Source organism: Exophiala viscosa (assembly GCF_022695815.1).
Source record: "Exophiala viscosa unplaced genomic scaffold EDD37scaffold_1, whole genome shotgun sequence".
Classification (NCBI taxonomy): domain Eukaryota; kingdom Fungi; phylum Ascomycota; class Eurotiomycetes; order Chaetothyriales; family Herpotrichiellaceae; genus Exophiala; species Exophiala viscosa.
The window spans coordinates 3,994,741-4,019,589 of NW_026944353.1; the positions used below are offsets into that span (position 1 = coordinate 3,994,741).

General features: G+C 51.1%; 10 protein-coding genes across 10 annotated transcripts; 4 read left to right on the forward strand and 6 right to left on the reverse strand.

Annotated features, from left to right (window-relative positions):
- Positions 1-118: 118 nt before the first annotated feature.
- On the reverse strand, positions 119-1,143 carry EDD37DRAFT_557274 (putative phytanoyl-CoA dioxygenase; the record flags this gene model as incomplete). Its single annotated transcript, XM_062813700.1, has 3 exons — positions 119-300; positions 346-786; positions 834-1,143. 3 exons carry the CDS (start codon positions 1,141-1,143, stop codon positions 119-121), a joined length of 933 nt encoding a protein of 310 aa, XP_062675848.1.
- A 2,212-nt stretch (positions 1,144-3,355) lies between these two features.
- EDD37DRAFT_618243 (uncharacterized protein) lies at positions 3,356-6,096 on the forward strand. The gene is made up of 5 exons (XM_062815791.1): positions 3,356-3,657; positions 3,712-3,837; positions 3,904-3,978; positions 4,047-4,887; positions 4,957-6,096. The coding sequence occupies exons 1-5, from the start codon at positions 3,514-3,516 to the stop codon at positions 5,898-5,900; spliced, it is 2,130 nt and encodes a 709-aa protein (XP_062675849.1). The 5' UTR covers positions 3,356-3,513; the 3' UTR covers positions 5,901-6,096.
- Positions 6,097-6,218: 122 nt separating this feature from the next.
- EDD37DRAFT_586165 (putative MFS transporter) lies at positions 6,219-8,495 on the reverse strand. Its single transcript, XM_062814458.1, has 3 exons — positions 8,256-8,495; positions 7,335-8,200; positions 6,219-7,247 (listed from the first exon to the last, which is right to left on the reverse strand). The coding sequence occupies exons 2-3, from the start codon at positions 8,098-8,100 to the stop codon at positions 6,394-6,396; spliced, it is 1,620 nt and encodes a 539-aa protein (XP_062675850.1). The 5' UTR covers positions 8,101-8,200; positions 8,256-8,495; the 3' UTR covers positions 6,219-6,393.
- Positions 8,496-8,934: 439 nt separating this feature from the next.
- EDD37DRAFT_604829 (uncharacterized protein) lies at positions 8,935-10,421 on the forward strand (the record flags this gene model as incomplete). Its single annotated transcript, XM_062814775.1, has 2 exons — positions 8,935-9,286; positions 9,382-10,421. The coding sequence occupies 2 exons, from the start codon at positions 8,935-8,937 to the stop codon at positions 10,419-10,421; spliced, it is 1,392 nt and encodes a 463-aa protein (XP_062675851.1).
- A 518-nt stretch (positions 10,422-10,939) lies between these two features.
- Positions 10,940-12,519, forward strand: EDD37DRAFT_618251 (uncharacterized protein). The gene is made up of 4 exons (XM_062815792.1): positions 10,940-11,238; positions 11,307-11,785; positions 11,856-12,004; positions 12,063-12,519. The coding sequence occupies exons 1-4, from the start codon at positions 11,179-11,181 to the stop codon at positions 12,131-12,133; spliced, it is 759 nt and encodes a 252-aa protein (XP_062675852.1). The 5' UTR covers positions 10,940-11,178; the 3' UTR covers positions 12,134-12,519.
- Positions 12,520-12,773: 254 nt separating this feature from the next.
- EDD37DRAFT_557577 (uncharacterized protein) lies at positions 12,774-14,678 on the forward strand (the record flags this gene model as incomplete). The annotated part of the gene is made up of 2 exons (XM_062813714.1): positions 12,774-13,121; positions 13,203-14,678. The coding sequence occupies 2 exons, from the start codon at positions 12,774-12,776 to the stop codon at positions 14,676-14,678; spliced, it is 1,824 nt and encodes a 607-aa protein (XP_062675853.1).
- A 377-nt stretch (positions 14,679-15,055) lies between these two features.
- On the reverse strand, positions 15,056-16,851 carry EDD37DRAFT_76351 (KptA family-domain-containing protein). The gene has a single exon (XM_062820261.1). It carries the CDS (start codon positions 16,467-16,469, stop codon positions 15,432-15,434), a length of 1,038 nt encoding a protein of 345 aa, XP_062675854.1. The 5' UTR covers positions 16,470-16,851; the 3' UTR covers positions 15,056-15,431.
- On the reverse strand, positions 16,793-18,424 carry EDD37DRAFT_618259 (uncharacterized protein). Its single transcript, XM_062815793.1, has one exon. The coding sequence runs from the start codon at positions 18,087-18,089 to the stop codon at positions 17,244-17,246; it is 846 nt and encodes a 281-aa protein (XP_062675855.1). The 5' UTR covers positions 18,090-18,424; the 3' UTR covers positions 16,793-17,243.
- Positions 18,425-18,560: 136 nt separating this feature from the next.
- EDD37DRAFT_618261 (uncharacterized protein) lies at positions 18,561-21,747 on the reverse strand. The gene is made up of 2 exons (XM_062815794.1): positions 21,072-21,747; positions 18,561-21,021 (listed from the first exon to the last, which is right to left on the reverse strand). Exons 1-2 carry the CDS (start codon positions 21,464-21,466, stop codon positions 18,771-18,773), a joined length of 2,646 nt encoding a protein of 881 aa, XP_062675856.1. The 5' UTR covers positions 21,467-21,747; the 3' UTR covers positions 18,561-18,770.
- A 404-nt stretch (positions 21,748-22,151) lies between these two features.
- EDD37DRAFT_76524 (26S protease regulatory subunit 6A) lies at positions 22,152-23,992 on the reverse strand. Its single transcript, XM_062820264.1, has 4 exons — positions 23,522-23,992; positions 23,048-23,463; positions 22,358-22,997; positions 22,152-22,306 (listed from the first exon to the last, which is right to left on the reverse strand). Exons 1-4 carry the CDS (start codon positions 23,845-23,847, stop codon positions 22,288-22,290), a joined length of 1,401 nt encoding a protein of 466 aa, XP_062675857.1. The 5' UTR covers positions 23,848-23,992; the 3' UTR covers positions 22,152-22,287.
- Between the last annotated feature and the right edge of the window lie 857 nt (positions 23,993-24,849).

A 24,849-nucleotide genomic window follows, 5' to 3' on the forward strand; every position in this document is an offset into this window, starting at 1 on the left:
ATTGCCTTGGGTCTTCCATCTAGCTGGCACCAACCATAGTACACGATTATCATGAATTCAGCACCATGCTCTCAGCTGAGGTCTCACGACCATGCTCTACCCGTTGCACAAATCAACCTCAGGGAGTCTGATTGAAGTCATAGCTATTGCCGAATCCTCGATTGAGATATCGGCTCAGTGCAAGCTCTTCTGGAACATAATCTGCGCGGACATCGAGATCTTTTTCGGCCTCGATCACTGGCCTTATGCCCTCACCGAGTTCCAAACGCATCGGATTCCGATACCACGGAGCGAAATGAACTGGGAAGATCAGTTTTGACCTCAACGCTGACAGTTTGGACTTACTCATGGCTAGCATAACGCGAATATCTGATGACAAATTTGGCATTCCAGCATGCCATAGCCTCAGGTCGCGGATGATGATGGAACCTTTGGGAATAGTGGGTTGAAGGGGCGGCAATATAGCTCTCCGCTCTTCCAAAAGGTCCTCTTTGATCCTTCCACTTGCACGTTCCCCATGGCTTCCTTCTTGATCATCAATGCTGGTGTCATTATGTGTTCCCAGCCAGATTTCGGTCGATCCATTGTTTGGATTCATGTCTGTGAGCCCGACGTTGACGACGAGCGCAAACGGATGCGAAGGATGTCTGAAATCCGAGTCCGCATGAACTGGTTGCCTTTGGGATGGAGTATCATCTGTTGCCGGCATCGCTGTGTTCCCGGACATGAAAGTCAACTTCGGACGTGGCCCTAATACCGAGGCTGTGACATGAGTTGCGAGGGGATCTGTCCATCGTCAGCAAATACAACGTCACAAGAATATCGCGCCTTACTCAGGAAAATGCTAGGGTCGAAGAACTTCCTAACAGGAGGAGCGTCTTGTTGAAGATTCCCTCTGTTGTAGTTGAAAGGCGTTCCATCACCTGATTTGCTGAGGGTGATAGCGTCTGCTTTCATCTTTTCGTTCAACTTGTCGAGCACCTGGTGATTGATAGCATCCTGGATCACGACAACGCCGTCTTTGAGTACGTGTCTCACGGCAACCTCCAGGTTTCGCTCAAAAAATCTACCTGCGCCGACCTCAGCCTCGCTGGCTCGAACGACTGCGGGCGCTCTGCTTGTAACGCCAGTTGTGGTAGCCATCGTCCGATTTTGTCTTCTGAGAAATGGGCCAGCCAGAGCTTGACGGTAGAATGATCTCAACATCTCGACTTATAGACAACACGCCGTCGAGGCTACTGCACCACTAATTATACGGAAGGACACCATCGGCCATGGTCTATGTTATAATAGTTGCCATCCTCAGATACGCCGTCCTCTGGATGCCGAAGATCGGTAATGCCTTCCCGATGTGGACTGTTTGGCCGAATGTGCCACTCCTCCGTTTCGTATTGCCAAACTCCACGTCACCACAGCCCCTGAACCTGCAGATCGCCTCCCAATTCGTCTTTGGTTCCTAGGAATATTGATCTCATGAAGGTACATCCAGCCTGGGTAGGGGTGGAAATTTTAATGGTCCGGAGCTCGATACCTTGGTGTACTCTCCGCAATGTTCATCCTTCCCGAGGAAAAGGTGCCGGTCAGCCGATGACATAAGCAGGGGCGAGCTGACGGCAATGGTGTATAGCGTACGTTTCTGGTAGGTGCACCTTGGCTCTGGATTGTGAAGAACTGGATGGACGTCGTCCGCATTCTGTCTCCACAGTAGTGACCATCAAGGTGTCCAACAACCCGATCTAAACAAGCTTCCATCCGCATTAGCACGGTCCATGGAAGCCTTCCAAAACAAGTCCTGGCCGTCTACAAGTTTTTGCAAGTGTGGTTTCTCAAAAGCTTCCAGATCTCCGTCTGGCGGTTGATCCTGGTGATTTGCCCGACTCTGTGGCAATTTGATTGGGAAGGTTTCCGACAATGGAATGCTCGTATGATGAGTACCCGGCGACCCAACTGGCGAGACTCTAAAGGATCCTACAGGTATATATGCCCCGGCCAGTGTTGAGTCCCGCTTGAGCCAAGCAAAAGCCCCCACACTCTCGTTGAGTTGGGATGGAAGTCTTTGAGCAAAGACCTTCATGCTAGCTACGACCTCACCTGATTGTGGGAGGCAGAGGCCAGGCTGGTCCGAGGAGCTCGACTACGTGAAGTCAGTGGCCACACAGAAATCTACAGGATGTCGCAGGCTCGAGGCGTGGAAGTCATCAAACGGAAGGCTTCGACAAGGCAACCTCGAATCTTGGAGTCCAGAGGGTGCTGTTTGTACACACAGAGAGTCGGTCTTCCTCACCAAGCAGTGACTTAGGCGCAGCCATAGCAAGTTCAGGTGAAGTGAAGACGTTTCTAGGTAGTGACAGCATTGATGAGTAGTATCTGCGCCTTGGCGGTGAAAGGTGAAGTCACAACACTTTGCACGATCACACAGATGGGCTGGCTCGCTCACCTTATGCACAGTTCACTGCTTCCGCATCAAGAGAGATTTCCATCGAAACATCGTTGACATCAACTCTTGTCCTCGCATTAGAAGCACTGATTTCGATATTGACCGCAAATCCAAAATCTCACAATCATGTCGAGCGGCCCATCGATCTGGGGTAAGTGGAAGGGAGATTCGCAGCAGCTATATCGCTAAGTATGCCTTCCAGACTTGTTGGCCTCACGCACTTGTAAGGCTTTTTCAGCGTGGTTTGAATGGCAGCGAGAGCTCACTCGTACGCAGTTAAATGCCCATGGACGGACACCAAAGAGGTGCATTTCTCGCTCGATGCAGAGCGTTTGGCTCTCGCCGCTCCTGATGAGGAGTTTGTCGCTGCTTTGGGCAGCAAGAAGAAGCAAGAGGAGGGGGGGGTAATTGAGACAAAGGGTAATAACGACAACGAAGAGCAAGAAGAGTGGGAGCTTGTTTGTGAGGAGGAAGAATGGGAGCTTGTTCAAATACGGCTGAAGGCCCAGGATCGGCCATGTCGCTTGAGTAGAGAAAAGCCAGTCGCTATGACGGTATCGAAGAGGAAGCAACGACAGCTGTAGTTTTGGACAATCAAGCAGGACATGATTTACAGTAAGCTCGTCTGTGTACTGAGGCTATCTTCCCTCGTCAAAGCCTGTCTTTGTAAAGCTCGGGCACTCTGTGTGCCCTCCGTAATGCTATTGTAAGCTAGCTCCCCGGATTCTTAACTCCTCCACTTCCATTTGCTGAGGAGGCCATGTGAGTACATTGTAAACGGAGCCGAGCCGAGGTTGTGGAGGATTCCTAAGCCGTTGACCTTCATACGCCCTCCACATGCCGACACCCGCCAGACCCCATCTCTCCCCATCCGGAGAGACGTGCTGATACGCGTCTACAGAATCAAGTTGACTTGTAAAAATGGCGAGTTCACAGATGAAAAATGGACGTCATGCCATGTGAACGGTGTTTACTTGCACACATCTGTATACAACGCTGATTTTTCCTCTATTCTACGCTTTCTACAGCGTGCACGTCAGTATTCGCAAAGACGCTGGCAGGTGCAGACCCTTGCAATGGCCGAAGTTCTTGGAGCGATCGTCCCAGCGACCAATGGTTTTCACGATACACAGTCCGGGCTTAAAATCCTCGTTGTTGGTGCTGGCATCAGCGGACTGTCGGCTGCTATTGGGCTCCGACAGCAAGGCCATACAGTTCAGGTAAAGTGACCATTGTCTATTGTTCTAGAGCGATCTATCTAATAGGAGCAAAAGGTTTACGAACAAAGTCGTTTCGCCACTGAGGCTGGCGCCGCAATCCATCTAGCTCCCAATGCCAATGGCGTTCTGAAAAGGCTGGGGATTGACGCTGCAGCCAGTGGTGCCAATCTTATGGAGAAGGTATGTGGGCGGACCCCAATGTGATGACGATCTTTTCTATTGCATGACTAACAACTTTCTGGATAGTTGACAGAATACACTGCAACTGGTGAGCTTACGAGAGAGATCGATTTGAAAGAACCAAACAGCATCTGGCAACATGTGAGTACCTAGAACACGCACCACCTCACGACGTGGTAGTAGGAACTAGACTGATATATGAATGTCAGGACTGGCTCCTGGCGCACCGTATTCACTTACACGACGCCCTGAAGAGAGCTGCCACAAGCACGATTGAAGAAGGAACACCAGTCAAACTCAATCTATCGAGTTCTGTCGTCGAAGTTGATGCTGAGTCGGCGACTATCACTCTCAAAGATGGACGTGTCGTCAAAGGCGACGTGGTTGTTGGTGCCGACGGGGTGCATTCTTTGACAAGAACTCGAATCCCGGGTGGTGATGCGCAAGTTTTTCCTTCTGGCAAGAGTGCTTTCCGCTTCCTCATCGACCGCCAAGCGGCTCTGGACGACCCTGCCACCAAGAAATTTGCCGAGAAGGCAGGCGAATTGATAATATGGTATGGAACTGATCGAAGAATCGTCATGTATCCGACATCCGACAACAAGCTGCTCAATTTCGTCTGCATCCACCCGGAGAACGAATCTGGAGCCAGTGGTGAGGACTGGAACACAGAGGCGAACAAAAGCACACTTTTGAAGGTCTACGAGGGCTTCGACCCAGACTGCGTGGCCTTGATCGGCAAAGCCAACCCTGAGTCGCTAAAGTCTTGGAAACTGCTCGACATGCCGGTCATTCCAACTTGGGTGAAATCTAGGCTGGTGATCATGGGCGACGCGGCTCACCCGTTCCTACCTCATCAAGGCCAGGGTGCAGGCGTCGCCATGGAGGATGCCGCAGCATTGGCAGTGGTCCTAGAGAGAGATTTGCGTGCCGAAGATGTCCCTGAGCGACTCAAGCTTTGGGAAAGCATCCGGTATGAGCGAGCAAACCGCATTCAAGAGTACTCGCGGCTTGCGGGACGGGATGTCAAAGAAGGTGTGAAAGTCAACAGTATGTACCACCCCGATCTTACCGCCCGACTGAATGCTCGCAAGTGACTGACTCTTTGACGCAAAATAGTGATCGAGTATACGAACTACAATTTTGGACACGATGAATTCGACAATTCCGCCCAGAGACTTCGGGAATGGAAATGGGCACAAACACCACAAATTTACTGGCGGATGCCGATAGCCTTTGGTCCAATGCCTGGTCCACGCCAGAATCACCAAGGTGTAGGCCGACAATCAGAGCACTCGACGTTCACGACAGCGTCAATCAAATTCAAAACGTCCCGAACGGTTCTACAGAATCTGTTCCCACCAGGCAACAAGAAGTACCGCTTCAAATCACCGGGAACCGTGGCCTACTGCTCATTTTCCCAGACCCATCTGGACCAAATGGAATGGCTCGGTGGGTCCGGTTACAAGCATATTGGCTTGTACATCCACGGCGTCGAGTACGTCAAGGACAACGGGGATGTGATCAGCGGCACATACATGCCGATCTTGTTCGAGTCACTGACCGACCCTATCGTCTCGGGCCGTGAAGAGCTGGGCATGCCGAAATTGTACTCGTCCATTGATGTGTACCGACATGGCAGTGAATCTTACCGGATCAACACGGGTTGGCAAGGCTCCATGTGGGGCAACTTTGTGCTTGAAGGTCTGAAGCCAGTCAGTGATGTTGGCGCTATATCAGGCAATCTCAGTGGCGAGGCTGATGACGGCATTTTGGTCTATCGGTATATGCCCAAGGTGGGACGGACGAATAAGGGTCAGTCGGCGGAGGAGCATGCCGTATTTGTCCCGTTCAAGGAGGATATGCCTCAGCCACAGTCGAAACGGGTTTGGCAGGCATCGAAGGCGAGCTTCAAGATCGATGCCATGGATTGGAACGCCTTGCCTACATTGCACCATGTGATCGCGAGGTTGCAAGAGATCCCTGTCTACGAAATTGTAGGTGCGAAAGTGGTCGAAGGGACCGGAGTTCCTGATGTTGGAGCGGCCAGGAGAATAGACTGAAATACATGCTCTTTTTTGGAGGACTGCCCGAGTATTCCTTTGACAGAGTACAACCACAGTGCAACATGAGTCACAGCAGAGTCAGGATAGCGGACGCCATGCCCGTAGGAAAGTAAGTTATTCTGATAGATGTGATGGTCTCCTCCACGTCAACAGGAGACGCTGTAGTGTTACGTGCTACGGGCTTCGGACTGGTAGCGAATAACTACATATATATGGACCTTGACAGGTACAGAGACCAGACAGTGCCATTATTCTTGCAGACAGACTCAGTTCATATGTGGTATAAAAAGCTTGAGAGATTAAACGACTATGTATGTTCAGATGCCTCACAGGACTACTACGTACAGCAGTGACCGCGTCAACTCGTCCCTTCCCTCATCATACATCACAAGCACCATCAAAGGATCCATCATGTAGTCACAGCTATCACCGGCTCCAAGCTTCGAAGCCTTGATGCCGAGTCGAGTGTTGCTAGCTCGTCTGCCACTATCTACTCACCAACCTCACGATCCTCATCCCACCGCACATACTTCATGATTCCCCAGTTCAAGGTCGCAATGCGAATTCTCTTACCCCAAATGTAGAGCGGTATCCACATAAGAAGCACTCCCCCAGAAATGGCCGCCATCTCGCCGTAGGCCGCAGCATAGCCGCTCTCAGCGACCCATGTATTGGTGTAGAAACCAAGGAGGAACCCAAAGCAGGATTTGAAGGCTAGCTGTGTGATGATGGCTTCGCCAGCAATGGGTCTGTAGGCGTCGATGATGTAGACGAGCGAAACATTGCAAGCCTGTGTGATGGAGAAGTTGAGCAACCCAATTCCTACCGTGGGGCACATCCAATGCAGCTTGTTCTGGATGCCCACGCCGTACAGGATCAGTGACAGAGGAGAGGTGATGCAGGAGATCATGATCGAAGGCAGACGCATTTCGGGTTCTCGGATGCCCCCGTTTCTTCTGGTGAAGAAATCGGCAACACGATCGGACGTCATGCCACCGAAAATGATGCCCAAGCACGCCCCAATGATGGCAGAAAAGAAACACAGGCCCGACTGCCAGGCTTCAAAGCCGTAGGTGGTGGAGAAGGCCGAGGCGACGTTGGAGGTCACCGCCGTGATGAAGCCAATGGTCACAGACTGCACTAGAGTAGCCCACAGCACGGGCGGAAGGATGAGAAGGCCAAGCGGTCGCAGGGTCATGGCGAGAAGAGATTCTTCTGTAAAGGTTCCACGAAAGAGTGGGAGTTCCTGGGTCCAAGTTCTCTTGGCCGGATGTGCTCTGACCTCTGCTGTCTCTCGATAGTAGACAGAGCGGTCGACAGCCTTGTCACCTGTTTCCGTCCCGACTTCTCCTGGCGCCTCATCAGAATTAGTATGTCCATAGGCGGCCGAAACATGATGCAGCGTGGTGCTGATGCCTTCCGGATGTGCACTCCGGTTATAGGCAGTCTCTGGAAAGGTAAGAACCACCATCACGACGAGGAAACCGATCAGGGCCGCAGCGACGTAGTATATGACACGCCACGGATGATTGATGGTGATCAAACCATCAATGATTAAGCCGAACCCGACGCCGAGATTCAACGCCGCGGTATAGATGGACATGACGAAGCCTCGTTCGTGGAGGAAAAAAATATCGGCGATGGTCAAAGGGGCCAAACATTCGCCGGCACCTGCAGCGAGACCCATGATGATTCGAGCCACCAAGAAGTTGGCATACTGATGAGCAAAAGCACACCAGAGGGCTGTAACGAAATAGATGGTAAAGGAAATGACATATATTGGTCGACGGCCATATTTGTTGATCAAGGGCATCCAGACCAAATTTCCAATGCCCTGGAATAGAGCGGTGGTGTTGAAGAAGTAGACCGTCTTCTGGATGGCGGCCACAAGGCCCATCTGCTTCCAGTTGGGGAAGAAGTCCATAGCAGTTTCGACCACGGCGATGGTCGGTCCCGCTGCAAGGAAGTTGCACATGACCATGGCGAAGCAGACTGCAATAGCCGTGTAGTACTTGAAGAAGGTGGTCCGGTTCAAAGGATCATTGGGATCGGCCGACGGGGTCGGGATGAGAATCCTCTCATTGGTATCGACATTGCGCAGACGAAGACTGCCCAGGGTCTTCGTATGGGTGCCACCAGCAATGTCGTGTGTGAGATCGCGGGCAAGCGTGTTGTGTTCAGCTTCGTGGTCCTTCATGGCGGGCCAGTATTAGACTTGCTGCCTGTGTGCTTCCCGACGAGGCGTCTCAATGAAACAAAGGGATTTTGTTTAGCAAGGGACGATGTTTGTTATTACCCTGTCCGAATTAGTCTGGATATTCTGCTGAAAAGTGGCGTCAGATTGTAACTCACCAGGTTTTAGGAGTGTTGCAGTAGGATGTCTCCTTGGATCAGCGAGCATCCAGATTGAAGTAGTCGGCATCCATCTCCGAATGCATACCTGTTGAGATGCTCTGCGACATCTCTGCCCCGGAAGTTGATGGGTTCCACAAGCCGACAGTACTTGAGAGCGGTCGGGACCACATATCCACGCACTTTGCTTCGCTTACTGACTTTGAGTCCTTGACATTGGCTCCTCCTCCACATCTCTTGGGGTCAACCGACAAAGCTTAATATTGACCCCGGATCGACCCCGGGCGCGACGCGCGTCGTCAAGTTGGAGATACACTTTGAACTTCGTTTCCATGGCGCCATCGGCAGCTTGCGCTTTCGTTCCTTGTATAGTCGTCCCTCAAGAAGCGAGATACAACCATTAGGTAAACGACGCGAGGGGACCACTCGTCCCGGATGGATGGCGATGAGGTTGGCGCTCTTCGCGGTACGCTGGCGTCATTGCTAGACGCAAGCATGTCGTTTGACTGCAGACCTAGCCTGATGTACGTACACCGACTCTTTGGGATATAAAAGATCCTGTCAGGATGGCATTGACAGTTCTGATGACCACGGACGGCCAAGTGGGCGCTTTGGACAGTCTGAGCTCTCTTTGGCTTTCTTACAGAAACGGGGCAACTTGATCAACGCAAGAACGATAATGTCTCCATCTCCGTTCGTAGCTTGGACATCATTGCTGGCGTTGTGGCCATCGGCTCAAGCCACCTTTACCATCACGGACCCAAGCGATGTGATCAATCCTGCTGACTGGGCTGCTGATAACGCCATCCTAGCTGACTACAATGTCACACCGATTCTGTACCAGACCGACGCAATCGTGGGGCCCTACACTTACAATGGTCAAGCAGCGAACATCAGCCACGCAACATTGACTGTTTCTAAGAACGACACCAGTGTTCTGGTGGTCTCTAATGACTCGGACGTCAGTGTGGAGTATAGTACCATCGTCAAGTATGGGTACAGCTCCAACCTCTTCCAAGCCAGCTTCTACGGTCAGTGACATCGTCAAACAAGCCACATTCCGAACACAACGCGGATTTCTGTCGTGTTGGGTTTTCTCAGTGCTTGGCTAACAGATGTCGTAAAGGTCTCAATGCCGCAGTTAACGTCGCCAATGGCTCGACCTTATCCCTCTCCAACGTGAACATCACAACGCACCACGGCGCCGCCAACCTGTACACCTATGGATCCGGGAGCACCACGTACGTTGACAACGCGTGGCTGTACAGCTCTGGTCCCACCTCCCACGGCTTGTACGCCGGGGGCAACGGCACAGTGCATGCACAGAATGTCGTGCACTACTCTGGAGGTAACCGGTGCTCGTCCTTCAGTGGCGACAATCCGGCCGGATACATCCACGTCCAGAACGCTGTGGCTCACACTGACGGTGTCGGCTCAGCCATCTGCTACGCCTTGGGCCTCTGCAACATGACTAACGTCATCGGACATGCTTCTCACGCGCCTGTGACGTTTTCAGACGGAGTTCAGACAACCATCTGGACCAATTCGGACCTGACTGCTGGTCTCCTCGGAGGCGTGGTGTTGTTTTCCTCGGCGACCGTAGAATCCGGCGCCAGTGTCACGTTCGACAATTCCAAGCTGACGGTGCTGGGTAAGACGATGCCGGGACTTTGGTTTGGCAATATCATCGCTAATGCCAACATCATCTCGTCCCAAATCAACAACACGGCTTCCGGGATATTGGCCGTCGCCAACTATTCTCAAGTCACCCAGGACTTTGACTATTACGCTGGGTACGCGGACAACAATGATCTATCCCCAGCGGAGGCAACGATCAACGTCCAGGAGTCGACTTTGTCCGGCCTCCTCGTCGCTTACAACGGCTCAAGCATCAATTTCAACTTGACGCAGTACTCAACCTGGAAAGGCTCCACTCAGTCTGGCTTCGGCGCTGCTTACTTTGGCGTCTCCCTTGACGCAACCTCCAACTGGACCTTGACAGCGAATACCACGACGCTGCAGAACTTCACCGATGCCGACTCCACATTGTCCAACATCGCGAGCAACGGGTTTTATATCCGCTACAACAGCACGTCATCGGCAAACAAGCAGTGGGCAGGCAAGACAATCTCACTTCAAGGAGGTGGCAGCTTCATTCCCATTTAAATGCTTATAAGCAAGACTCTCCGAAGTCTCACCGTCTATGACCCACTCATTGAAATGGCTCCTCTTGTGAAGGCAATCGGGGAGCAACCATAATTTAGTACATAAAAGCAATGATTAGCATGAAATTAGCTACTCATCGAACCATTTCAGTGATGAAGGCTGGCGGTCAGTTTGAGATGTCGAGAGAAGAGCCGCAACATGATGCGAAAGTTGGTTGGTATTAGGCCCCTCGGAGAATCTCGTATAATATAGCAGTATTTTGTTGATCGAATACTCTTTGACTGCATTCATCTACTGTATGCTCGAATTCAACGGCAATTGCCGGGTAGTTCGGGTCGCTAGTCCCAGATACCAGGCAAGCCTATTTCCAGAAAAAGTGGCACCGTCTGACCATTGTCGCTCTTCAGATTCAAATAGATACTCTCCCTTCTTGTCGTCCAGGAACCCGTTGCACATAACGATATAGCATTGATCGTTGGCAGAAGGAAGGGCATCAGCTCTACCACCCACTCGTACTAACTTTCAGTCAAGGCACTTGCTGTCGCGAATCTGCTGGATCATGTACTTATATCATCGTGGTACTCCCTGTCAGACGGTGCCACTTTTTCCGGAAACAGGCTTGCAGGTAAGGTTGAACGCTTGGCAGCCCGATTCAGACCAGGACGAGGAGTATTTGATTAGGCGGAGATAGGCGCTTGTCACCATGACATGTCCTGCCATCTCTACTTGACTTCGGCACTACCACATTCGGTTCACAATGGTTCCAAAGGTTGTGATCAACTGTGACATGGGGGAGGGGTATGGAAACTGGAAGATGGTAATGAGTGGTCCCAGGATCTCCTCCTTTCGCTCACGGCTGATCAAAGACATGATCTCTATGTCCAGGGTCCAGACGAGGAATTGATGGCTCTGACCGATCAGGCCAACATTGCCTGCGGGTTCCACGCCGGCGATCCGACGACCATGATGAAGACCGTGCGGCTGGCGAAGAAACATGGGGTGGTGGTGGGCGCCCACCCCGGCTTGCCGGACAAAGAAGGCTTTGGCCGTCGGCTGATGGACATTCCGCCCGAGGATTTGTACTGCCAGATGCTGTACCAGGTCGGCTCGCTCAAGGCGATGCTGGACGTGGAGGGCGTTCCCTTGAACCACATCAAGCCTCACGGCAAGCTGTATCGGATGATCAAGGACGACCCCGAGGTCGGCCATGCATGTTTTCGCGCCATCAAGACCTTCAACGTCCCGTTTGTCGGCCTTCCGGGCACCGCGCACGAAGAATTGTGCAAAGAATATGGCGTTGATTTCCACCCCGAATTCTTCCCAGATCTTTGGTATGATGACATGGGACAGACCGTGCCCATCCTGTAAGTCAAGTCACTCTCCTCCTCTCGCGCCACTCTTCTCCCGTGTGCTCTTTCTGATTGACGACCACAGGACCGCTGGGAGAGTTCCCCAGGACCAAATTCGACCCAAGATGGACAAAATCATAGCCACCCAGCAAGTCACTTCCATCAAGGGGAACGAAGCCACCGTCCCCTTTGCAGGACGAAGCTTCACATGCTGTGTTCACAGCGACCTACCAGGTAAGAAAATGGATGCCCCTTGTTTCTTGTGGATCTAGCCAACATTACATGTTTGCAGGTGCCCTTGAATGTATCAAACACGTTCGTAATGCGATTGATGAAGCAGCAGCTTCGAAGAGTGCCAGCTGAGGAACGTGTCTTTTTTGTCGTGGGAAAGGACATGTCCTTTTTCACAGAGCATTGAAACCAGACACAGAGGTCCCGGGGGGCTTCCTGTAGCGGGCAACGAAATGCTATTATGATCCAACATCATGAGGCTGTAATGATGCCGTGATGACATTGTGATTATCTCGGATATCCTCTCCCTGTCTGGCTGCATGTTGCTCATCCGTCGTGTCTATCAAGGTACGGTGTATCCTGGGTATATTCATGGCTGGCCCGATTCGAGAGGCTTGGGGGCTATTTGACTTTATATGCTTCCTAGCCTCTACGGGAGGCTATTAGGTTTTTGAGACTATCGACGATTGAATATATGTCCTCGTTCACCCCAGAAGAAAGTGAGAGGGAAGGGGAGGATAAGGGATTTTATAAGCATGCACGACGTCTTGTAGGCGATTCGTAGTTGACGTTTGGGCGCGGATCCGGGTGGATTTTAGGCGCTAACTTTAGGTCGTCTTTTGACGCCAAGCACTACAGTAAGTTACTCCGCATTTTATTTCTTTGGAGAACTTGATGCCTGCAAAGTTTCTGGCACGCAAATGATCCATCACAACAACGAGCGGACTTGGGCAATACAAACGTTCTTGGCCGTGTCGGCCTTTGAATCATAATGGCGACCATCGCGGACGAGCTACTGAACGATTTTGAGGACAGCGGTTCCGAAAACGAGGACAACACGAACGGATTTCACGCTGGCGACCATAACGACGGTCTCTATGCCAAAGGTGACGAAGACCCAGACGTCACGGTCTCCGGATCCCCTGATCGTGATGACATCCCAGGCGATGAAAATATGGAAGATGCAGAAGAGGAGGCCGAGGCCGACGATGCGGCTCGAGGTGACATCGCGGACGACGAAGCTGAAGCAAAGGCAAAGGTCGAGAAGATGCGCCTGGGAGGTGAAAGCGATGTGAGGAATGTTGCTCGCTTAATGAAGACTCTACAACCAGTTTTGGAGGTAAGTACATCACTTCCATTGTCTAAGCGTTATGATTTACATCGTCGCAATGCAGTCCCTGACGGGTTATCCCACCTACAGAAAATCTCCCTCTACCAGAATATGCCTCCACACCTAAGAACCACAACAGTAGGGTCAGTCGAAGATAACCCGGAATACCACTTGTTGACAGAATCGAATTTTCTCTCCACCCAAATCGACAATGAAATCATACTTGTGCACAAGTTTATTCGAGACCATTATTCGGCCCGCTTCCCAGAACTCGAGACCCTCGTACAAAACCCGCTGGACTATGCAAAGACCGTTGCTATCATCAAGAACGGACCACTGGACAATATCAAAGCGCTGGCTGATTCTTCTCATAACATTGCCGGAGCCACTCTAAGATCTATCCTGGATGGTCCAACGCTAATGGTTGTGACCGTGGAAGGAACCACAACCAAAGGACAACCACTTAGTGACGCAGAGCTTGACACGACCCTGCGTGCGTGCCAGATGACTATGGAGTTGGACAGAGCAAAGAAGATTCTGACGGAATACGTCCAATCGAGAATGAACATCTTCGCACCGAACTTGACCGTGCTCATCGGGTCGTTGACAGCTGCTCAGTTGCTCAATTTTGCAAATGGATTGAAAGGCCTTGCCAAAACGCCAGACCGCAATGTCCCAGCGATGGGTTCCAGAAAACAAAAGCAGAGCGGGTTGGCCACCAATGTAGGCATACGGCAACAAGGCTTTCTGTACCACTCACCTCTCATTCAGAGCATACCAAGTGATCTGAAAGTTCAAGCAATGCGAATCGTATCTGCCAAGCTTGTCCTTGCCGCTCGAGTCGACAGTGTACATCAAGCACCAGATGGCTCGACCGGAGAACAACTTCGCGATGACTGCCTACGACGACTAGACAAGCTTACAGAGCCGCCCCCGAACCGAGGTCCACGAGCTTTACCTGCGCCCGATGACAAACCAAGCAGAAAGCGAGGTGGTAGGAGAGCACGAAAAGCTAAAGAAGCCACTGCCATGACAGACCTGAGAAAACAACAGAACAGGATGGCGTTCGGTAAAGAAGAAAAAGAAGTTGGCTATGGCACTGGCGAGGAAACGGCCGGGCTAGGCATGATCGGCGCATCCAACGATGGCAGAATCCGAGCCACGCAAATCGATCGACGTACGATGGCGAAATTGAGCAAGAAGAATCCCGGTTGGGGTGGTTCTGGCACAGCTACCAGTATGAACAGCGGCATGAATACGTCGTTGAAAGGATTTGGCATGTCAGGCAATGCGACATCGCTACGAGCTTCAGGACTTCGCACCACGGGCGTGGGTGCAGGAACCGCCAGCTCCATCTCATTTACCCCGGTTCAGGGTCTTGAACTGGTGGATCCAAAAGTGCAGGCCGAGCTCAAGAGGAAAAGAGAGGCTGAAAATGCGGGTTACTTTTCCAGCGGTACATTTACCCAAGTCAGTGCTGGAAAGACTGATGGAGGATTCAAGGTTCCTTCGTTACCCCAGGCGAAGAAGACGAACATGGGGCCTCCGCCTCAACCGGCGAAATGAACTTCGGCCAGAGCGGAAAACTGTCACGGTGATGCCCTGGATTCTCCACATACATGCGAACCAGGACCCCACGACAGCGACTCAAAACAGAAACCCGCAATATGGCTCCGTCTATGGACGTGCTTTCCCTCACCTACCGTGCTTGCTTTCAAGCGAGCTGTGACTAGCAGGGCTAAAATTTCTCAATTTCGGCAGATCACGGGAAACACCGAGTGTTACTGTCTCGCAGAACCGTCGAGCTCGCATGCGCGACCGATCAACATCAACGGTGACATGACCATCCTCGGCGCCTACACGGCGCTGCAGTGTCTCATAGCTTCAGATCAATATCCTCATTCGTCGATTACGATTTAACAACAACCAGATTTGAGGCTGCAAGGCGTACGAACACTGGACAAGATGGCACCTTCTGCGGCTGATCATTGCTATTCGGCTGATGACATAAAAGCAGTCGCTCCTTGCGGTCGAAAGCAGTGTGGGATATGAAGAGGATGGTGACATTCGAGACGGTGGCAAACACCCGTAGAGCATGGCAGCCTCTGGCATACAGCCACGTTTGTGGGAGAGGTGGCTTCAGAATACACCAGAGACCAGTTGATACGACCAATGTTGTTGTACCTCAGCGAAGCTGGTAGAAGTAGGAAGATGAGATGTCATGACGCATCATTCATCAGCATTGCTCCTGTTGTCTTTCTCTTGATCGTCCAAACTCGTCATGATGTGATCGAACTCCCCTCCCTTCCTCACCAATATTCATCCTCTCCCACCACCTCTTCCTCTCCCTCTCTGTCCTCCTGCGCCCTTCCCTCTGGGCAGCGCCCGACTCCTCAGATTCTCCGGTAATTCCGTGACCACCTTCCCATCTTCCCACAACTTCCCTACGCCCTCTTTAATCTCATACGCTGCGAGAAAGTACTTCGTAGGCACAACCTTATCTTTGTCGCCCACCCCTTCCGTAAGAATCACTCCGTTCTCGCTACGCCACCACTTCATCTCCTTCTCCTCGGCCAACGCGCGCCGAATGTCGATATATATCAGGATTTGTGCGTCGCTCCTCATCCCAGAAATGACTTTGTTCTTGCCAAGAACTGAACCTAGACCACCTTTTGTCGTCTCCCCTGGCACAATATTCTGCTGGACCTCTTCTAAATTCGGGCCTGTGGCAAAGTGCACATGGTTCCGGCTCATTGATTTGAGTCCGCCGCTTGTCAGAATCGGCTCCCATGCGCCGTAGAATGTCCCGTGTACGACTGCGTCAGGTATATTTGCCTCATCGTCCAGAGTGATCGGGGTCAACAAGTTTTCTGCCTCGACGGCTTTCATGCTGTGACCCTGTGTGGCCCGTATGAAGAACCTCTTCATGTCGATGTCGTTGTTGATAGTGAGTGCTTCAAATTGGGAGATGGCTCGTTGCGTCTCCGTCTCGATTTGCGCATCCGTTTCCACGTCTGCCTGTTCTGTCGTTTGGGATTCATTCGTGGTGGTAGGGACGTCTGTGTGCTCCGGGTTGATTTCCTGGGTCACATACTTCAAAGCGAATCGCTTCTTCTCGTTGTCCTGGATAACTTGAACTATCTCGTCGAATGTCACTGGAGGTTTCATACTGCGTAGACGTTGCCATCCTAAGAGGTGGTCCATGCGGACGTAGCCGTGATTGTCGATGGGGATGCGTTCTTGTACGGCAGCGTGGCGGAGAAGACGTGAGAGTGCTTTCGAGACGAGCACAGTGCGAGGTGGTGAGTCGTGGCGGTTGCCTCCGCGGCCACCTCGACCACCTCGACCAGATGACATTATGAGCGCTTGGTGGATAAATCGTGTGTGTGGAAATCTGTAGTCGAAGACCGGGACGAGACTCCTAACGCGAAGGAACAGATCCAGAGCCAATTAGAGGAATTGGCGTATTACACAAATCGTTTGAGTGCCTAGATCTGTGCCTCTTCTTCAGGTCGATGATGTTCGCGCTTGCCGGGAGGCTGACTGGTTCAGATGAGTCACTCAGAAGGCGTCACAGTCTAAACCGATGAGCCTTGGGCCGTCACTGAGTTGCCGATCGCTGATTAAATGGACCTTGTCGATCTCTTAGTACCTTTTGCAAGCACCAAAATGTATGAGGGAAAGAATCCGAAAGGCGAAGTTCGGCAGCCTTGTCACATAGCCTCGTCAAATTCGGCAAAGAATTTTCAACTTTGATATTCACGGCGACGTCACATAGGCACAGGAATCTCTTCTACTCATCTCCTTGACTACATTGTTTACATGCTTGAACAAGTCACCCTTAAATGAGCCCGTGGCAGTAAGCACCTTCGATTCATGAAGCAGGTTTTAAATGAAGTGCTGATGCATTCTGTTACACGTCTGGCAAAGCCCGCGATGATAGCGATGGCTGAATTATATATTCTGCAAATCATCAACACGACTCTCGAACAAGGACTTCCCAAGACACCATACTGACGTCCAGCAGATGTTAACATTGCAAAGGGCTACGCATTAGGGTCTGCTCCTAAGCATACACATTCCAAGTCTCCATTATATCGTACATACCCCAAGTCCAGTTGAAATTCACCCCTAACGGCGATTGACCCCCTTCAAGCCCCGTTCGCCATTGACCAACCTGTCGACAACCCACGTCGGGAACGCCCATGTCATAATCCGCACAGTTGAAGCAAGCGCCCCATACCAAATCATGCCCCTAGTCCCACCGAGAATGTCCTTGACCAGCTTCTCAGCCAGCACTTCGACTTTCATAGCCTGGCGCTGATGATTCATCCTCTCCTTGTACGCCGCATCCTCAACGCCATGATAGTACGAAGTCTCAGGCAATCTCATCCGACCACCAGGCTTGCCGAACATAGGCGTATCAGCGGACCCAGTCATCATCGTCACGACACGCACGCCCAGCGGCTCCAGTTCGAGGCGTAGGATCTCCGACATGCGCGCTTCAGCTACTTTTGAACTGGAAAAGATGCCAGCCCACACCATGTTCAACGCTGCATCAATGGAGCTCTGATTGGCGACGACTCCTTTGGCCTCGATAATTAATGGCGCAAACGCCTGGACCACAGCAAGAGGACCCCAGACATTGACGTCGTAAAGCCTCTTCGCCTCCGCGATGTCAACGTCCAGCAATGGGGACTGAGACTCGATCCCGGCATTGTTGACTAGGACATCGAGTTTCCCGCCTGTGCGCTTCGACACCGTGTCCTTACACCGCGCGATGGTCTGGGCGATAGTAACGTCCAGCCCAAGGACCTCAACGTTACTTAATTCCGCGAGATCCGCCGCCTTGTTGGGATCGCGCGCCGTGGCGAAGACGTGGAAACCCTGTTCGAGAAAGACCTTGGCCATGGCTGAGCCTATGCCGCCTGTGCTACAGCCTGTGATCAGAACCGTCTTCTTCTGTACCGGTGCCATGCTGCTGCTGCTGCTGCTGCTGCTGCTGTTGTAGTAGGTGGAACAGTGTGATGAACAATGTCGTTGAGATTGAATCGGTTTCAACACCGCATAACACTACGGCATCTTACATGGCAGTTACGGTCATATATAGTCAAATAGGTCTACATAGATTCATCTTCATGACGCCATACGGAGAGATTCTTCATGGTCAATGAAATGTGTTAGTAAGAAAGAGAATCGAAAAAATTGGAGGTGGTCGCGCCATCAGTTCGTCGGACGGAGACATCATGGTGCTCGGCCTGGAATTCCTCCGACCAAGCGCAGGCAGAAGGATGGCCTTGATGGTAACGAGAACAGAACAGGGTCCTCTTACGAAGCTGGCTAGAGGTGCTACTGCCATGGCTAAACACTTTGACTGGCTGCTCGCTCTTGGATTCGGAATCAAAATGTTCTTGTCATCGAGATTTTGTGATCGTAAAAAGAAGCAACCGGACGGGCGACTGGCAATGCGATCTTGCAGAATATCCATCAGCTCCCACGGAGGTCTAAGGCCACAGGAAGCATGGAGTATTCTCCATTCTCTACGAAATGAAGGACGCATAGTATTGGGCGCGGACTGAACACTCGCAGCACATCTTGCGACATTGCTGTTGCCATCCACTGTAAACAAAGGACAGGTATGTGTACTCCCCATCCAGATCAAAAAAAGTCGTTCACACAAATACTTCCACCCCTTTCACCCCTAGGCCTCGCAACATGTCTTCTTCTGTCCAGACTCTTCTCGTGCGCGTAGAGCGGCACCTTCGCTCTCAAAGGCAAAGACAAGGAATTCAAGTTTGTGTTGGAGCCCGACTTCAATCGTGACTTCCACTTTGGCTCTGATTCAGAGTCTGCACTTGCCATGGTATACGACGACGAGTTCGAGTTGGAAAGCTCTTTGACGAGATCAAGCTCATTCCAATTCCTCTCGCCGACATAACGCGAGTTCCAGGACCCTGTGCACATAGTTTCGTCTTCGAAGTCGTCCTCCTCATGCTCATGCCCGGCACCACCACCGGCCATTCTAGCTTTCTCCTTGATTCTGAGTAGTTCTGCCCAGCCGACTATCCCACCATTCGCGTCGTGGTAGGGTACATCTGGCTTCAAGTAGAATATAGGCCTCAGTTGTCGTTGTCGCTGAGTTGGAAGTGATGTCGCGCTCGAAGATGACACTTGTACTTGGTCGAGAGTCCTTCTCTGGTTCTGGTACATGTCGCTTGGAGGAATATGATCTCCAGGGAAAGGCGCTGACTGGGACAGCCTGAAACTGTGACGGAGAGGGCTCTTTGGCGGTGTAGGTGGTCTATTCAGCGGATTGTGTTGCGCATCGCAAGCACAAATGCTGTCTGCATCGAATTCACAGTTACAGATGCTGTCGCGCTTCGAGGCTGAGCTTGGAACACGAATGTCTTGTAGTCGCCCTTTCGGTGTCTCCTTGCCTGAAAAGTCTGGGATACGATACATCCATTGTTGTTCGGCGTCTATTGGGGAGACTGGACTTTGGATATTTGATTGATTTGTTGCAGTAGTGTTGGTGCTGCTGTGTGTTAGATAGGACTGGAGGGTGTTCAAAGTGCTGACTGAGGCTTCGCTGTCTGTCGGGTGAGTACCCATCCTGTCGTGTTCGGCACTGAGCTCGAAGGGCCCTGCTGCACGTGATTTCCCCTTTTTTCGTTTCTCTTGAACAATCTTCAGGGCTCGTAGATTAGCTGCTCGTAAAGAGTTCGAATGCGGGCCATCCTTCGATCGTGGCAAGAGTGCATCATCTTTGGGCAAAGTGAAGCCCTCCTCATACAGTGGCTGACAGACTGATTGTAGCAGACCATCAGGTGAGGTATCTCGGGGCGCTCTGAGACGAGTCAACGCAGGAAAGCCATTGTGTAATATCGACTGCGCTAAGTGCTCATTTGCTGTGAGTGAAACGTCGTCGCGGGTCCTAGTGTTGTCCATTTGTGGGCATGCAGCCGCACTGTCCGTGATACCCTTAAGGGCATCCTGATCATTGCAAAACACATCCCAGTGCAAGAACTTCAGGCATTTCGATGCCAAAACTGGTTGGAAGACCACCGCGCCAGAGTAAAAGGGTAGCGTGGGGACGATATCTGTCTGGACGATGGTGAATTTTCGCAGTCGATCCAGAGAAGCTAAAATCTTCGAGATCGTCAGTAGGCTGGTGACATTTTGGTGTATCAGGCTGAGACATTTGACCGGTACTGCTTTTGGTCTGGCCGCCCATCGAGTCAACCCAGCTTCCGTGACACCTAAGCATTCCTCAAGACGCAAGTTGGTAACACCTGGAACATGTCGCAACGTTTTGTCGTTGAAGTCGTCAGCATCAAATGAGGAAACACATAGATTCTTCAGCGACGGCAGAGAACGTAGAACATATTTGAAAAGTCTATACTCGATAACACCAAGTCCGCCAGGTGAGCAAAGCATCAGAGTTTCAAGTTGTTTCCAATGTTGATGGTATAACTTGAATTGAAAATATTGATTTTCGTCTAGTAGTCCTGGAGGCAGTTGTTTTAGGCTTCGTTCTCGAATCTCATCATTCTCTGCTATGACCCAGACGTGCTGACGTAGTTTCGTTCTCGTAGATAGGGCATGCGTCAGCCGGTCGAATGTGTGGTTGTAGAACGGTGTGAAGCCTGAGAAAGCCTCAAGGTTGGGGCAAGCCATGACGACGGATGCCAGAGTGCAAAGGTACGCGTCGTATGCTGGATTTGGATTGTCGTTCGAGAGATATAGAGGTATATGAAGATCGGGAACATTAATCGTCTTGACGAGAGCGGCAAGCAAGGGCCTTGACCGGAGGGTTGATCTAAGCCGAACAAGTCGTGCTGCGCGAGATAGTCGCCACCTTCGCAGCAATGCGGGATCCTCTTGTCCTACGAGATCGATATGGGTATATCTGGCTTTGTCAGACATGAATGCACAAGGCGGTGAAGAACTGATGCTTACAGAGTTCTCTGTGTATCCGAGAACCATGCTTTGCACGTGCGCTGCATGGAACTCAGATCTCTCATATAGCATGTTGTACACGAAGAGGATTCTCGATCGACGTGGATGTTCTTGAGTTGCAGTAGTACAAGTTCCAGTATTGGAGCGGGCAGTCGCTTCCAGTACTGTCTAGACTTTTTGGAGGTCTCCCGACGCCCGTCTCTCTTACTCCCTGTGCGGTCTGAAGCGTTCGGTCCAGATAGTCGGCGAAGGAGGCTTGTTCTCTTGGCAGGCTGTGCATTCTTGTCGACTGGAGCGGACACAGATTGAGGATGTGGTACAAAAGCACCTGCAGATGCCTGCTCAATGCGGTCGTGAAGTGGTAACGTCTGCTGACGTTCCATTGCTACCACCATATTGGAAGTGTTCGGATGCTTCAAGGGCAGCAATCACCACAAAGAAAAAATGTTTTGGCAGTTGAAGTCATCGCGTCGAGCTCGAACTTCTCAGAGTGCCCAGTTGTGCATCCTGAGCGCCAAAGATAAGGGACATAACACGATGAGCTGCCCGGTAAGGGGCTGTGAATGAGTGATTTTAACTGGGAGAAGACACTCGGATAGTGCCATACAATATATTGACACCTGTACCCATGCTATAACAGAGATGAAATCAACAAGAGGGGAGATATGCGGGCAGTGGTAGAAAGTTGGAACGATATACTCCCAGGGACTTGGAACTGGGATTGTCGTTCGGTTGGCGTTTAATTCCCGACCAATAACAACAATCATATTGACGGCGATGGATTTTCTCTACCAACTTTGTTTTGCACATGGCAGATACCCCATAACTAGCTGAGCAAGGTATAAAAATAAAGCCTCACTAACCCTTGTAGTGACCCAGCCCGGCGTTTGCTGGGGATGTCTCCAGCTTGCAACGAAAAGAGCAGGAAAAGTCGTGGCTTGCATTAGAAGTGGCAGGTCTAGAGTTAACGACCAGGACAGTGCAATTGCAAGCAGCAAGCCATGGCAGGTCCTGTCAGGCTTGTTATACACCAGGCTTCACTCGACTAATTCCTAGGCTAGCCCATTCCACAGATCCTTTGAGCCATGCCATGCCACGCGAGACGCGCAGTCGTCACTGCTGATCTATTCCTGCATTGCACCCACGACTTGCTACTCTGTACAGTCGACCATGATAACCTCCGAACGCTTGTGGTATGCTGAAAGTACGAAAAGGATCATGCATAGAAGTTCACCCTGAAAATGTCAGTGTCTTGAAGGTTGATGCCGGGAAAGGGAGTAACTCACGTATCCTTCTTCTTGGCCATGACTTCGGCGATGGCATCCACATAATTCTCGTGAATGATCTTGCTTTGTCCTTTGCGAAGGGCGATCATGCCAGCTTCCACACAAACGGCCTTCAGTTGGGCTCCATTCATCTCATCGGTAGACCTAGCAAGCTCGTTCCAATTGACGTTGCCTTCGTCCACGGTCATCTTCCTGGAATGGATTCGCAGAATCTGCGCCCGTGACTCTTCGTTGGGTAGCGGGAATTCAATCTTTCGATCCAGACGTCCTGAACGCAGCAAAGCGGGATCGAGCACGTCGACTCTGTTTGTGGCCGCCAGCACTTTGATTCTTTCATCTGAAGCAAAACCATCCAGCTGGTTGAGCAGTTCCAACATTGTTCGCTGGACTTCTCGATCACCGCTCTTCTCAGAGTCAAAACGCTTGGTGCCCACAGCATCCAGTTCGTCAATGAAGATGATTGACGGAGCCTTCTCTTTGGCTAGGGCGAAGCAATCTCGGACGAGTTTGGCACCGTCTCCGATAAACATCTGAACCAGTTGAGGACCAGCCAGCTTGAGGAAGGTGGCGTTCGTTTGAGCCGCACACGCACGAGCAAGGAGAGTCTTGCCGGTTCCGGGAGGTCCATACATCAGAGCTCCTGCAAAGTGGTCAGCACGAAGGAACTGACATTTGTTGTGGGAAATATACCTTTAGGAGCCTTGATACCAATTTTCTTGAATCTTTCTGCCTCCTTCATGGGCCATACCACTGCCTCAATAAGCTCTTCAATCTGTTTGTCAAGACCACCAACATCCGTGTACTTCTCGGTTGGCTTTTCGTCAACCTCCATAGCCTTTACTCTGGAGTCGTACTCCGCAGGCAGAGTATCGAGAACGAGGTATGAATCCTTGTTGACACCGATGAGGTCGGCGGGTTTAAGCTTGGTGTGGTCCACCAGCCCGATTAGAGGTAGGAAGATGGTCTGTCTTGTACTGGTCTTGATCACTGCGGATTTGCCTACTCGGGTGGCGTCGAGGTCGATGTTTGCTCCTTCTTCTGCTGCTTCGGCCTCGACATCTAAATCGAGAAGCTCGACAACATTGCCGACGAGGTAGGGTAATTGCCTGCGGACGAATTAGCCACCTGGATGTTATTGCGTATGTAGCTTTTGCCAGCACTCACCGGTTCTGCTCAATCTTGTCCAAGTTGTCCTTGATCTTGTCCTTCATGGTGGTTTCTTCGTGCTTCAACCGTTGAAACTCGCTCTTAAGTATCTTCAACTCGTTCTCAAGTAACCGCCGCCGGTTGATGATGTCTCTGGTATTTGACTGAAGGATTTCCGAATCAATGTATTCCTCTTCTTCATCTTTCTTCTCGGCTTCTGCATCCTTCATGTCGGCATCTTTTGAGTCTCCGTCACCAGGGGCCTTCTTGCCCTTGTCATCCCCATCCTTCTTCTGCTCCTTCTCGTCGCGCTCCAGGTCATCAAGATCTTCTAGCGTGGACATATTTGCCGGACTCGTTCAGATATGTGGTGTCAAATTGGGCAGAGGTGACGTTGGGAATGCAAGATTTTGAGGAAGTCGAGGAATGGATGGACAGATGGAAGAGAGTCTCGGACTGCTATGAATTGATGGATGTTTGGAGTTCAACTTGATTAGATACCTTGAAGCCAGCTGTGGTTATAGCGGCGGGAAGTAACTGACACCGCGTCACGCATGCAGCCTGGCACGTCTGTTGGTACTGGCAATTCTGGGAAACTACCAGTACGGCCACCATGTTGTATTCATGATAAATTATGGAATACGAAATTAAGCCCGTCGTTCAGGAATATGGAACATTTAAAAGCAAATCTTTTGTATTTGTCTGTTCCGTGGTCTTGAAAGCACGCAGATCGTTGCATAAAATCTATAAGGGTATAAGCCCAGTCCATTCCCCATTGCACCAGCCCCAAGCACATGTAGAGGCGTCAGAAGATCCATAAAACTGGCCGACATGTTCCATTTCTTTTCACCGGCAGCGCCTTTTTGGAAAGTATCCATGTTCTCGTCTTGATGCAGATCTTGACCTCAACAAGCCCTCTCTTGAGCCAGTTCGAACGCTTCATTTGTAAACCTGGTGCATTGAAACCGCCACCTCTCGTTTCACATAGCTAATTACAAGAACGACATGCCAGCTAGCAATAAGTAAAAGACCATCCAGCAAATGCCTGCTCCGCGCGAGAGAAGCACCGTGACACTGCAGCTGTGTAAAGGAAGCGCTGTGTTGCAAGAGAAAAAGAAACGAAAACCTGAGCGCGTGCGTAAAAATCGTGTTGTCGACAATCCCATAACGCCATTTATCACTCTCGTTGCAGAGCCTGAAACTTTTTATGACTTTTAATCTCCCTGTGCTGCCCCTAAAACCACCGACCGTCGTGAATGTATGTGGAATAAACCCTGGTTCTATCATTTGAAGGAAGTTGCTCAGTGCTTAAATGCCGAAGAACGAAAGAAAAGAAGGTGCAAGTT